Raw genomic sequence first — 13,968 nt, forward strand, 5'->3', positions numbered from 1 at the left:
CTATAGATCAGCTACATCTAATGCGCACAATAGGCAACCACATCTTGTGTCCGCTATAGATAACCACGTCTTATTTACACTAGATAAACCATATCTTATGTACAATATAGATAAACCACATCTTATGTACAATATAGATAAACCACATCTTATGTACAATATAGATAAACCACATCGTGTGTCCGCTATAGATAACCACGTCTTATTTACACTAGATAAACCACATCTTATGTACAATATAGATAAAACCACATCTTATGTCCAACATAGATAAACCACATCTTATGTACACTATAGGCTAACCACGTCTTATGTGCACTATAGATAAACCACATCTTATGCACACTATAGATAACCATGTCTTATGTACACTAGGCTCACCACCCCCTATCAGCCTGTCTTGTAACACATTGTGCTTTGCTGAATACGACGAACCGCAGCGGTGTGCTTACATATCCAACATATGTTGAACCCTGTATGCCTTGCCCTCTCCATCAGCTGTCCATGCCCTTGTCTCAACCTCAGCATTTATTAACTTGACAGCTAAATACCGCTGTGACTGGAGCTTAAAGACAGCCTTTTTTCCCCCTCTTAATTTCATACCATCATGACGTGCATTTTTGGCCATTTTGAGTCACAACACAAATGAACATACTGTATCAGGCATGGCTTTTCGTCCCTCGTCGTGCCCCCACAGATTAACATGTTAAATATGCATATAAATAGTGCATGACAAAAACCCTTTAACCGTTTCGCCAGAGCAAGGGATCACACATGAAGTGCAAAGAGAATAAAATGCCCTCAAAACAAGTAGTTACTCCACCTCAACCACATTTTTATTTAAAAAAAAAAAAAAAAAAAAAAAAGTAGGCAGGTCGAATGTAGCAAAGCATAGAAATGTCATTCTGAGACACATCATTGAGAATGCTGCAACAAATAATAGATGAGCTGTGGTACCACATTACACAGTAAGACAGATAATTATCTCCCCTCGTGATGTGCAGTCGGCTTGGAGTGATGGCCAGCCCCCGCAAAAAACAAAGTTGTCACAGAAATAATAGATCCGAAGGTCAGGCTTCAATTTCCACAGTAAAGACGTGTGTGTGTGTGTGTGTGTGTGTGTGTGTGTGTGTGTGTGTGTGTGTGTGTGTGTGTGTGTGTGTGTGTGTGTGTGTGTGTGCGTACACGTCTGTGTCTGTGTGTGCTCGAGTATGTGTGTTTTTCTGTGTCTACGTCTGTGTGTGTGTGTGTGTGTGTGTGTGTGTGTGTGTGTGTGTGTGTGTGTGTGTTTGTGTATCTGTCTGTCTGTCTGCGTGTAGGTGCATCTGTCAGTGTTTCCCATGATAACCTATCTGATTTCAGCAATATGTCCAGCTGTATTTCAAAAAATGACAGGAAAGTGCCTTATTAATCTGATGTTTCCTGCTTCAAGAATAAAGAAATGCTTTGATAAAGCAAAGGTCTTCTTCCCCACTCAATCCAATGTGTCTGAGCCCACAATGAAACCAATAGTCTATGCCGTATAGGTCTTAACACCTGTTCCTTCATACAGACCACAATCCATAGGAGGCATCCATATTCCCCCTATTACATCACGTAAGATCTCTTTCGAGTTATCTCAAACCACCACACATATCTGACCTTTCAATTGAAAACATATCGTGGGCAGGCTGGTCTCATTCATTCATACAAAATAAAAACAAATAAATACAACATAAAAATAGATGTAAGATTACTGACAAAAAAATGAAAATGCAGAACAAGTGAATATCAGCAGTGAGTTATCAGACACTATCTTTGATGGTACTTCCTTGCGTTTTTTTTTCTCTATACATGTATTTGTTTGTAAAATGTAATCTTAAAAATACTCGACGACGCAAATCTTGATAATTCTCTCGCTTATGCTGGCGCAGATCCCGATGCACGTATTCATTGTCCATGCATTCTTTCATGACAAGAGCCAAGCTGCAGACTCTATCCCACCTCACTACACCTTTTGCTCTCATCATTTGAACGGCGGAGATACAACAGCGACACCTTGAGAGGAACTTCTCCAGAATAGCGGTCCCTCTCATCCGCCTCTCTGGCACAAGTCAAATGCAGTGGGCTGTTTCCCTTGACGTGTCTCATGTTTCTGTTACATATATACACTTCCTGCTCTACATTACGGACATGTTAGTTATAAAATGTCATTTCATTTTGACATATTTGGACGAAATAGATGGCTTTACAAAAGCTCACAATAGTTAAAGTGGATAATAGTCTTCGTGGGGGAGCACTTCTTTATGATCATAAAAAAGCATTCTAGTCGCACCCAGTACTTGTACCATTACCTGTTCCTGACTCTGCACATACCGAAACATTGCTTTAATTGAAAACACTTTACTTTTGAAAAATAGGCCATTACAAAACCATCGTGTCTATCCCTTCTCTGGCAGACAGTATCATTTCATCCATTGCAACCCATAACCACACAAAATCAGGAATCGTTTGTGGCTACATTAACTTCGCAGCATAAGCACTGGAGTGACGTTAGTTGGTCATGCTTGTCTGCGTCCCATATAGCCTATCTGAATGTCAACAATTGGCACACCATAAGATAACACATTTTACATTCATAAGGAGGTGACGCAGCAGATGTCCAAAGTCTGCGAAAAGTATAAATAATCCTGATATCAATCAACAATCAAATGATAAACAGAAAGAACATGCATTTACAAGTTTCCTCCCATCTTTTTTGTTCATTTCCGCTTGATAACAGAATAAAACAACAAATACAAATCCTAACTGCGTTTTGTCACAAAAAATAGAGAAATGGCACTTTGAATATATTCATATATAGTTTTATATTTATATATATTTATATTGATAACACGAAAGAAGGTTCGAGTTTGTTTCTTTGTAACTATGGTATGGATCCCAGTGTGTGTTGAGACCATGCGAATCATGCAGATATGATACAGTTTTATTTACATTACATTCATGCTCGTGCACCATTTCCAAGTCCTCCTTCCTCTGATGTTCGGTCTGATTGCGGCAAATGTCTGTACTGGGTAGGGGGAGGGGATCTTTACATATATTACACTTAGTTCTGTAGCAGAGGCTCGTTGACAACTACAGTCAACCGGAGAACACAAAAAAATAGGCTAATTCCGAAAGAAGCGACTAAGAAGCTTTGAAGTAGGCAATGCGTCTTTTCCTCTCAGTCGTTTCACTTTTTTTCATGGCACGCAGTTTATTTGCTTATTTCTCTAGTTTGTATTCCAGCATGAGCTGTCCTTAGATGTTTAAGCATAACGTTACTTGTCAGAAAGGGAGTGGGCTCCACAGTCATAATTCCTATGCGGTGCGTCTGCGTTGAATCCACTATGCCAGTAAGCTGAGCTGTCGCATACAGTCTGTAGAGAATTTATCTCTGAGGCCGAGGAGTTGCCATCTCTTCGCTTTGATCGTTTACGATTCCGTAAGATAAAGACGAGCATTCCCACAACAGTAAACGCCGACGTGACAAAGACCAGCAGCAAACCAGGCACCAGTACAGAGATGGATACTCTGCTGGGTTCCAGATAGTTGTTGGACCGTGTCCCCGTGTCTACAGGGAAAGTGCTGTTCTTGGAGGGAGAGGTGGGAGAGATGTTGTCTTTGAGCCGTGGACACAGTAGCTCATTTCTAATGTGCCGAAAATCCCGCGCCCAAGACTCCGGTGGGGACTCGCATTTTAGATCACTTACAATGACGTCTGGCCCAAGTTTAGCTGCCCACTGTTTGAAAGGAACAATCTTACATGAGCAATCCCACGGGTTTCCATGCAAATCAATTTGTATAATGGAGTTGAGCTGATCTAAAACCCCAGGCACTGGGAGATATGTGAAATAATTGTTGTGCAGGCTGATTTTGGACAAAGCCACCCCTTGAAACACATCCACAGGTAGAGATTTAAGCAAGTTGTTGTTAAGAAATAGGACCCTCAAATTAGGCATGGGACTGAAGGAGCCGGCCATGATGAGCTGAATGTCATTATATTCCAAACTGAGATATTCCAAATTCTGCAGTCCCACAAACATTTCCGCCATTAATGTATCCAGGTAGTTTTTGTCCATGTACAGCCACCTTAATTCAGTGAGATTTTGGAAAGTGCCATTTTCTAGCATTTTTATGTTGTTCCCCCCCAAATCAAGTAAATTAAGGCTGTTGTAGCCTTTGAGGTGGTTCTTTCTCACAGTGTGAATGTTGTTGTCACGCAGATTCAGCTCGTGCGCAATAATGGGTTTAGGTTTTAAATTGACCACGCTTTCTATTTTCCTGCCCTCGCAGTTGACCCCGAGTCCTTGTCTGGTCCCGATCAGTTTGCAGCTGCATGAGTGGGGACAGGATGCGTTGGACAGCTGGTCCTTCTCCCCTGTCCCCGTTGCCATAGCAGTGGGTTTCGTTTTCTGTGGGTTTCGCTGCCAGTTTTCGCCTGATTTCAGGGGCCCCTTATGCCTATTTCCCGGAGATTCGGATTCTGTGTCACCACCGGTTTGAAAAGGCGTTGGACTGGGTCCAGGATCGGAGATCTCGTCTTGGGTGGGAGGTGCATCCATGCCCGAGTCTATCCCGCTCTTTGAAGGGCACAGGTCTGCCTCTGATGTCTCGTTTAAGTCCCTTCCCTGCAGTCGTGTCGGTGCCTCGCAAAGGACACTCCCGATAAGAGCGTTTTGTGGGATATTCTCCAGCCATTCCTTTAGAGACACCAGATCACAGTCACAGTCCCAGGGGTTGTCCTCCAATAAAACCTCTACTATGCCAGGTATTTGTTCTAGAATTCCTTCATAAGGCAACGTTTTTATTCGATTTCCCCGTAGGTCAAGGTGCGTAATGGGTACGTGTTGAAACACATTTATAGGAAGTGCTGTTATAAGGTTGTCGTTTAGGATCAAAACTTCAAGTTTACTTAAGTCCCTGAACACAGATGGGTCAATGTCTCTCAGTAGATTAAAATCAGCTTGGAGATATTCCAAGTCGTCTAAACCAAGGAACGTGTTCTTTTTAAAAGACCGTATTTTGTTGTTGTTTATGTGCAGCCGTTTGACAAGCTGCAGTCCGAGAAAGGCGCCAGGGACAATGTCGTGTAAGCCGTTGTTCTCCAAATGTAAGCTGACAGCATTGTAAAAGTTAGCAAACTCATTGGGGAAAAGTCTGGACAAAGAATTCCCGTGGAGTAATAAATGATAAAACTGGGAACTCGGACCAGTCAAATGATGGAGATTGCTGAAGCTCCTCTTTTCACAGTCAATGTGCAGATCGCCTTCTATTGCATTGCAGGAGCAGATCTGCTCCTTACAAACGTCCCTTGTAACATTTCCAATAGCAACACAAAGAGCCGCCTTCAGCAACACAATCCAAAGAAGCATTTTCAATACGAACAATTCATCCCCGATTTCAAGACATGAATGCAATCAGCGAGTGGATATGCGTTTGGGATTCCAAAAAGATTCACCACTCTTAAAAAACAAGACGACAGTCCGTAATTATATCCATGTCCATATAGCTGGCTATGTCCAGGCGTAGGCTGGTAAAACTGACCATAAGATGCAGCTCAAGAGAATCCTTTTGTTCAATCCCCCATCAAGATTTTAGAAAATGACCCAAAGCAACAATACGTTACTTCACCCATCATTAAATTTGACTTAAGGTTTTCGATGACTGACCTTGCAATTTTACAAATCCGTGATTTTCTTATGGTGCGACGCATGCAGCGAGGTGCTGTTCTTTCTCCCTTGGTGCTGAATTCACACCCCGAAGATTTAATGCTGATCACTATGCATGGCAAAAAGATACCTCAGAATCCTCACATCATTCGGTGTCTTCCTGTGTCTCCACTACTGTCTTTTTCCGATTTTGAATTGCGAAGAAGGTAACCAAGAGGCTCCGTTCGTTCCAGCCTGGTGCTCACTGGAAGATCTGACACCCTCTGCTGAGCTGCAATGGCAAAAATCCATCGGGTGAGGGAATGCTGAAAAAAAAATCAATCCACATACAGGGCAAGTGTTAAAATGTTCACATTAAAAGCCGTCGATATGTTTAGACTGTCTTTGTCTCTCCCCTCAGTTTTAGATTTTATAGCCTCTGTTTCCGATTAGATTTCCCGTCCAACTCTGTTGACAATCAGATACACTGAAGTGTTTGTTCCGAGTTGCCTTTTTAAAGTAAACCGCATAGCGCACTGCCAATCTCTAAGACATTCCCGCTTCGAATGAAGGTTAAAACAACCTCGTTTGGAGTCTTCCAGACGCATTTTCCAAAGAAAAAACAGAGCTGTTATATCGCAATAGTTTTGGGATACAGGTGTTGCTCTCTATGTGGTTGATTCTTTGAAAATGAATCCGCAGTTGAATGCGGTAAAATAATTAACTACATGTCGTGCCTGCAACAATCCTGCCCACGAAAGAATCCTACTTCGATTAATGTACCAACACAGGCTGCGTCAAGGGCATATATGTAAACTATGCCCGCATACGTCACCACTTTCAATAAAAAAAAAAAGGTTTAAAAGAACATACGATGGATTGTGGCTGATTTGGTTAGGCGGTCTGGTTAGGTTAGGTTTAACTACCGTTCCAGATTTGGCTCTTTTCCAACATCGTGTTCTTTATGTCTGGTTTCAGAGTCATGCACCTTTTTTAAAATTTTATCACGCAGTTTTCTCTGACAATATGAAATATGTGACAGTGGACAGCCCGTTTGGCGTCTGTGTTAAAGTGGATATGTGGCAGACAGACGTGTGTCGGCTATTTCCCTTTGAAACTAAAGTTATTTAATAATTCCTGAGTCTGAAATCAACATTTGAAATGTCTAGGCTGAAAATGTAGTTCTGATCTGAACATTTCTTGTTCCAAGCATTCGTTAGACTGCAGACTGACTTCATCCACATCATATGAATACATCCCACCCCCACCCCCTCTCCCCAGACATCCTTAATGAGCCTTTCTCAAAATGGGTGGTGGGTGTTCGTGTGCCTCCAGTTCTCCCCTTTTTATCTGATGATAAAGTGATTTTGTGATTTGGTTTTTCTTTTTTTTTTAATGGAGTAAAACAACAAAGTCAGAACTGCAGTAATGAGCTAGCGTGATTGCTAGGTCTGATGACGCCAATTATTCTACTACTTGGGTACAAAAACAACTCCAACAGAAACAATAGTGTCAAAACATATATCATAAAGCATATGTATTGTCAAGTGTTGGATATGTCGATGTACAGATATGACCGAATCAAATGGTTTTGTTAGCCACAAGAAAACTCCATGTCCTTTTACACATGGCTTAGGTCCCATATACTAAACAAACCACTGTACCTCTAACATGCCATTCTTGATCCACTGGTCACCTGTGAATATTTTAATATTACAACAGCAAATCCCATGGAGTGTTTGGAAAGCTGAAATGGGATTGGGCCTTCACACAAACGCTGGCTCTCTTGCAGAGGATGGAATGGTGTCATTTCCTGACTCTATGCACATTTTGGAGAGTGTACCTCTTGGTTACCTGGCAGAGATATCCCACACAGACCACATATGCAATAACATGTGAAAGTTGGCATTCATAACCTTTGGACCTAAGTTTGTCACATCCACAATATGACCATATATACAGTATGACCATATATATATTTTTTTTGCACAGTGTTTTGCTTAAGGCATAAGCATAGTGCATGGGTTTCCAAACTTTCAGTATTAACCCTTCTTGTCACCTGAGGGGGAAAAAAAAGACAAAGACTGTCAACATTTCAAGAAAATTGGATAATAAAGGAATGATGTAATGAAATATACCTGCCTCCTGCACATACAGACACACACACACACACACACACACACACACACACACACACACACCCCACCCCACCCACCCCAGTGAGGCGTACCATTAATCATATTGTAATTCCTTTAATGCCTGAGGCCCTGAATCGCAGACTGTGTCATTCACTTATCTGAATGCAATTCCAACTTATTAACTGAATGTAACCTTTAACAATACATAACTTTGTTCTGGCTGGAGTCCTCTATTTATCTCTCTGAACAGATGTCTGCTTTCAGCCTGATTCCTAAAACTGCCCACTCTCCTGTCACAGCCCCTATAAAAGCATAAAGAGATGTTTTCATGTTAAGCTAAGCAACCAATAGTCAATACAACCTAGTTGACAAACCCAGAGCAAAGATTGGAAGTAAGGTGCCAAGGGTATACCAGTGTGGTTCAGTCATTAGTGGTTATGAGTAAACAGAAATAGACATCCTTTTTATGGCTTTTTTTTCCGCAGTTGTTTTTCTCTCCATGGCTTTCTTTCTTGTCTCTTGTCGTCGACTTGCATTATAGCAATTTCCCTCCTTGTATTCTTGGCTTATACAAGCTAGTGCAATAGTAACTGTCTCATTATTGTTCTGACATGAACTGTCCCAAACAGTATTATCTCATAACTGGTTGACTTGAACAAGATGAGGTGTTCATACACATACATTTTATAACACTGTCATGCATGCCAAAGTCATACTTTTCCCACCACCCAAGATATGTCATTTGGATCATATTGCCTATGAATACTTAGCCACAAATATGACCCTAATCTAGGTGGAAATAGATATCAAGAGGGTAAACAAAACACAACATGTAATCTACAAAAGCCATTTTAATCAATTTCAATCCCAGAGATCTCTTTTTCTGCTTTCTCGATGTCACTGTCAAAGAACACAATATGTAGCCGTTTTTGTCTTTTTGAGTCAGTTCTGCTTCATTAAGCGCATATATATGTATGCTGAAAATATCAGGCTTTTCCCCGCTAATGGTTTTTATCTGACAGGCTGAGGACATTTCATGAAGCATACATGAACAAGCATCACTGGCTTCCCATCTGTCTCATTTCATTCAAGTGTCCCCTAACCAGACTATTGGGGCTTTATGAAATGGGCAGAGTAATGTTACAGTCATAATAATAAGCCACCATATTGTCTGTGATGCTAGCCCCAGATTGCTCCTCACTCTTTCTCCCTCTAAGCATGATAGAACATAAAACACGATCATGTAAGAGCGAAACACAGATATCAAGTGCGTTGCCGTTATGTAAGTTCAGTCGTATGGCACTCTCTGTTCATCACATTTGAAACATCAGGCCATCCGTATGAATAAAGTGTCGTTACTCTTTGTCTGAAGTCTGAGCATCGGCAGTGATGGCTTTAGTCTTTTCCTGACTTTCCACAAGTATTGTACCTGTCTTCCTTTCTCCTTTATTCCCTGTCCATCTTATCTGAATTCAAAATTCAAAATGATCCTGTTCCAAAGTGCTCTTCTGTCTCTCCTGAAATAGAACATTTAGGGTCCCTTTATTCCAAGTCACTCTGCCAGACGTAGAATATTCTTTGTCTCAGTCAGTACAGGCACGATGATTCACGCTACACAAGCCAACAACTCCACAAAGTGTGGCCATTCTCTCAGACGCACAATGTTTCATTACGCCTTGCTGTGAGATTTGTGTGTGTGGGCCGCTCTTCGTGGGAGTGTGGAAGGGTGTCTCTGTCTGACGTGTGTGTGTGTGTTGTGATTCAGCTGATTGCTGCGGAGACACTGGCATGTTTGCATGTTGGCTCCTCCAGTCACGCTGTCTCAGATGCCTGACCTTTTAAAATCCATCACAGACAGGCCATGAGTGGCAAGAAAACATACTGACTCATAATCTTTACCTCTATTTAGTATGCAACAGAAACAGCCCGTGGGCACACAAAGTGAAGACCCGGTGGTGTGTTTTTGGTATTAGCAGTATATGGTATACATCTTCTGATACACACAGCATCTGAGCTCCTTTTGTGAGGATTTGATGAATTCAGCGACATACAGTACAGTACAGTATTCAAACTGTGTTGTCGTGATGTGTCTAGAAGAAGGACAAAGAAGAGAGGCTGGCTCATTCTTTAGTAATGTCAAAATGAGATTCACTGGAGAGTCTTTCTCTTCAAGAACAGTAATATGCTGTACAGTAAAGGCAAAGATTAAGATTATTGATTGCCACACTATAACAACACAATCAGCTTCAAATGAGGATGAAAAGCAAAGTCTGTGAGTGTGCAGGGACATGTGCTTGTGTTATAAAGAGATGAAGACGAAGACGAAGGAGCTGCCTGTCTCAGGTTATCACTGTGTTCTTATATAAGGCTGTGCTGCATCTGACGATCACATGTGCACCGTATAGGAAAGGGCGCCTTGCACAGAAGTGTGTGATCGCGGATGCAGGCGAACATACTTTATGAAAATGGAGTCATTTCAGAGCTGCTCAAGTAATGCTTTGAACCATAGTGAGAGGAGAACGTTCCAGATTGTTTTCATAGCATCTTAATATGATTATCATCCAGGCTTTGGAGAGTTGATATAGCCCCCGCCCCATGTTCAGGGGTGGGGTAAATACCAGGTTCTGCTGGGACGAGTCTTTCTCCCAGTGGGAGTGGATGTAGTGGGGCATTACCTGGTCTTTTCCCAGGTGGTTCAGTATCCGGGAGAGGTAACTGTTCTGTGAACCTCCTGTTTTACAGGGCAGGTAATAGTGATGGTGGTGGTGGGAACGTGTGAGTGGGCATGCTTGTGTGTGTGTGTGTGTGTGTGTGTGTGTGTGTGTGTGTGTGTGTGTGTGTGTGTGTGTGTGTGTGTGTGTGTGTGTGTGTGTGTGTGTGTGTGTGTGCGTGTGTGTGCGTGTGTGTTGGTAATCCTGTGCGTGTCTTCTGGCCCTCGTTAGCATTTAGCCACTTTGCTCTAGAGACTCCAGGTAAAACAGAGGACATCATAGAGGTTGCTAAGAGTTTACACCAACACAGTGTGTGAGCTACATAAATATTATATCACATTATATATTATAGAAGGCATGCTCTGCTATTACTACACATAAAGGCCTAATGACTTAGTGATGTTGCTATTATCTGTATTATACAGTCATGTCAGCACTCATAAATTAAATTACATAAATTACATCAAATGCTACTAAGCTGTCATAACATTGGACAGCCTTATGGCAGTAACTAGCTATGGTATAACACCTTGATAACATAATAACCTTGCTAGACAGTGAATGTCAGAACTACTTATGATGGGATATGGCAGCTGCCATAGCATATTTATGACATGTCTATGTTAGTTTTATGACGGGTTCTCACGTGTGGTGTTGTCCGCAAAGACAAGCCAAGGTTATACTGTTGTCACGTGATGTTGAAGAAGGGTGTTATATAGCTCTTTATTATGTAAGAAATCGGTTTGCCGAGATGTTTATTTAGCGTAAGTTAAGAAAAAGAAGGTGTTGTGTTTTGTTCACAGTTACAATGTATTGAATGTCAGACATGACAGACATGTCTGTACATGCCAACATGAAACTTGGCTCCTAGAGGTGTAGAGAACGAGTACGTCAGGTGTGTGTTTATGTTTATATATGTGGAAGTGGAAGTGCATGCATGTTTGTGTAGCTGTGTAGCTCTGTATTTTCAGAAAGTATGTGTGTGTGTGTGTGTGTGTGTGTGTGTGTGAGAGAGAGAGAGAATATGTGTGTGTGTGTGTGTGTGTGTGTGTATGCATGTGTGTATGTGTGTGTGTGTTTGTGTGTGTGTGTGTGTGTGTGTGCGTATACAGTATGTGTGTGTGTGTGTGTGTGTGTGTGTGAGCGCGTGTGATTGTGTGTGTGAATGTGTGTGTGTGTGCACGTGCCAGAGTCGTGCGAGGCTGACTCAGCAGGTAGCGGGTGCAATTTGTAATTCTGAGGAGTGCCAAAACCCCTCCATGCTTGAGCGGAGACCCGCTTCGTGGAGGGAGCTGCCCGGGCCCCACACCAGCCTGAGAAGGCGCATGCAGCGAGGGGCTCGCCGTCCGAGCGGCCCGGCGTAACACACTCCTCTGATGTGCGCCGCTCACACGTAAATAGGTGCTATTAATCCTACTCAAGCCCACATAAAGCGCCGTGTCAATACCATGTCAATACCCCAGCGGTGGGGTGAGAAGTTGGATCGAATCATCTCCAGCACGAATATTGCAATCATCGGGTTTTCGAGCGGCTTTTGTCGACAGGCCCTAAGGCTCCTTGTTGGAGGCATCACACAAAACACAACACACAGGGCTTTTTTTTTTTTTTTTTACCCAGTGTCCGAGTCACTGATTCGGGATTGTTTATTGAAAATAAATGTTGATCTGTTTATTCGTATGGTTATCTTAGCAATCTATGCATTCATTGTGGACAAACACACATTTGTCTATTACATTTATCCAATACATCATACGGAGAGCATTTTCTTTTTATTTTGGTGTCCATATTTCCACGCAAACGGCTGGAAGCTGTGCTGGCATCCCCAAGGAGAAGAACATAGAACAGTGTTTGGGAAGCATGTATTTTGATACCCCCTTCCCCCTGCGCGTGCACACACACACACACACACACACACACACACACACACACACACACACACACACACACACACACAAACACACACACACGCACACACACCTTTCTTCGCATCCTTTGTTCCTTTTTCAAAACAGGAAAACAAATATCCCCTCTTCTATTAGGTGTAACTTCTATAACAAACAATGTTTGTTCTGAAATGTTTGGTCATGTGACTTTCAAAAGCGCAGCAGGGGTTCTTTACAACCTGGTTGAAATTTACAAAAGGAACTTTGATGAGTCACATGCAACCCAGCTCAAATCTCGACTCTCTTTCATCAAAACAATAATTGACAATTAACGAGACTCAGCCTGACAATTGTGCGTGGATATGTTTCCATGGAGATAAGCTGAAGTGAAATCTCTTGCAAGGCCCAAGTTAGCATTAGTATTGGTGAGAGTGTTTTGACACCAGGGGACCTTTCTTCAGAGAAAAATCATCTTTGTGGTTACATTAGGGCGTCTGAATTAAAGAAAACAACAAATAATGTGTTTTTTTTGTATACAGAAAAAAAAGATAATAATCCACATTATTATTCTACTGTCGCAGATACTGTGCTTTTGCTGGAGAACAACTGAAGCTAAGCACTAAATATCCACATAAAGTGCCTTGCGAGTCCTGTGGAGTAAGTAATAAGATCTTGCCCTTGGCAATCAAAAGCCCTCATGTGAGACAAGAGAAGGGTGCACGCCACTTCAGCCTGTGCTAACGAACAGCCCTCTGCAAGCCTCAGGAGCTCCAGATGGGATCATCAGCAAAGGAGAGAGGGAGGGGGCATAGCTGCCTGGGAAGGTGTGGGGTGTGAGTGTGTGTGTGTATGTGTGTGTTTGTGTGTGTGTGTGTGTGTGTCTGTGTGTGTGTGTGTGTGTGTGTGTGTGTGTGTGTGTGTGTGTGTGTGTGTGTACGTGCACTGTTTGTGTGCCTACAGTATGTGTTTGTCTGTGCCTAGGTGGTGGGTGTGTTTACGGGAGAGACAGAGAGAGAGAGAGAGAGAGAGAGAGAGAGAGAGAGAGAGAGAGAGAGAATACTGTGTGTGTAGGTGTGTGTGTGTGTGTGTGTGTGTGTGTGTGTGTGTGTGTGTGTGTGTGTGTGTGTGTGTGTGTGTGTATGTGTGTGTGTGTGTGTGTGTGTGTGGGAGAGCAGGGAGTTTGTGTGCACCAAGGCTGTATACATGTTTGCAAGGTCACACAAGGTAAAAGTTCTGTCATCACCATAACTCCAGCAGGTCAACGAGTACATATTCTTTAAAGTGCTTTGATTGCTTCTATTGCCTCGTGTTCATTAGACCATGATCCAGCTGCCAAGAGTTAAGTGAAGGCTTATTGTCATTTGCTTCGGGTTTTATATTAAGAATCTTTTATTAAAGAAAATTGCTTTGCAGGTACATTATATTCAGCAATTGACAGATCAAAAGCAGATATCAGAATCAATAAACCAATTGGCAGGGCATTCATGATACTCAGTCTATTGAGTCAGGAGAGTAAGCTCACTCTTCTTATTTGTACGCATTGCCTACTGCAGGTTCTTGTAGTGTA

The 13,968-nt window shown here is 42.2% G+C and overlaps 1 protein-coding gene across 1 annotated transcript; it reads right to left on the reverse strand.

The window, feature by feature from the left end:
* Window positions 1–825: 825 nt before the first annotated feature.
* On the reverse strand, window positions 826–5,632 carry LOC134071672 (SLIT and NTRK-like protein 1). Its single transcript, XM_062528475.1, has one exon. It carries the CDS (start codon window positions 5,391–5,393, stop codon window positions 3,300–3,302), a length of 2,094 nt encoding a protein of 697 aa, XP_062384459.1. The 5' UTR covers window positions 5,394–5,632; the 3' UTR covers window positions 826–3,299.
* Between the last annotated feature and the right edge of the window lie 8,336 nt (window positions 5,633–13,968).

Source organism: Sardina pilchardus, chromosome 23, assembly GCF_963854185.1.
Source record: "Sardina pilchardus chromosome 23, fSarPil1.1, whole genome shotgun sequence".
NCBI classification, from domain to species: Eukaryota; Metazoa; Chordata; class Actinopteri; order Clupeiformes; family Clupeidae; genus Sardina; species Sardina pilchardus.

What these genes read in the sequence shown, in the direction of transcription:
- LOC134071672 (XM_062528475.1), bottom strand. Translation starts at nt 5,393, where the DNA reads ATGCTTCTTTGGATTGTGTTGCTGAAGGCGGCTCTTTGTGTTGCTATT.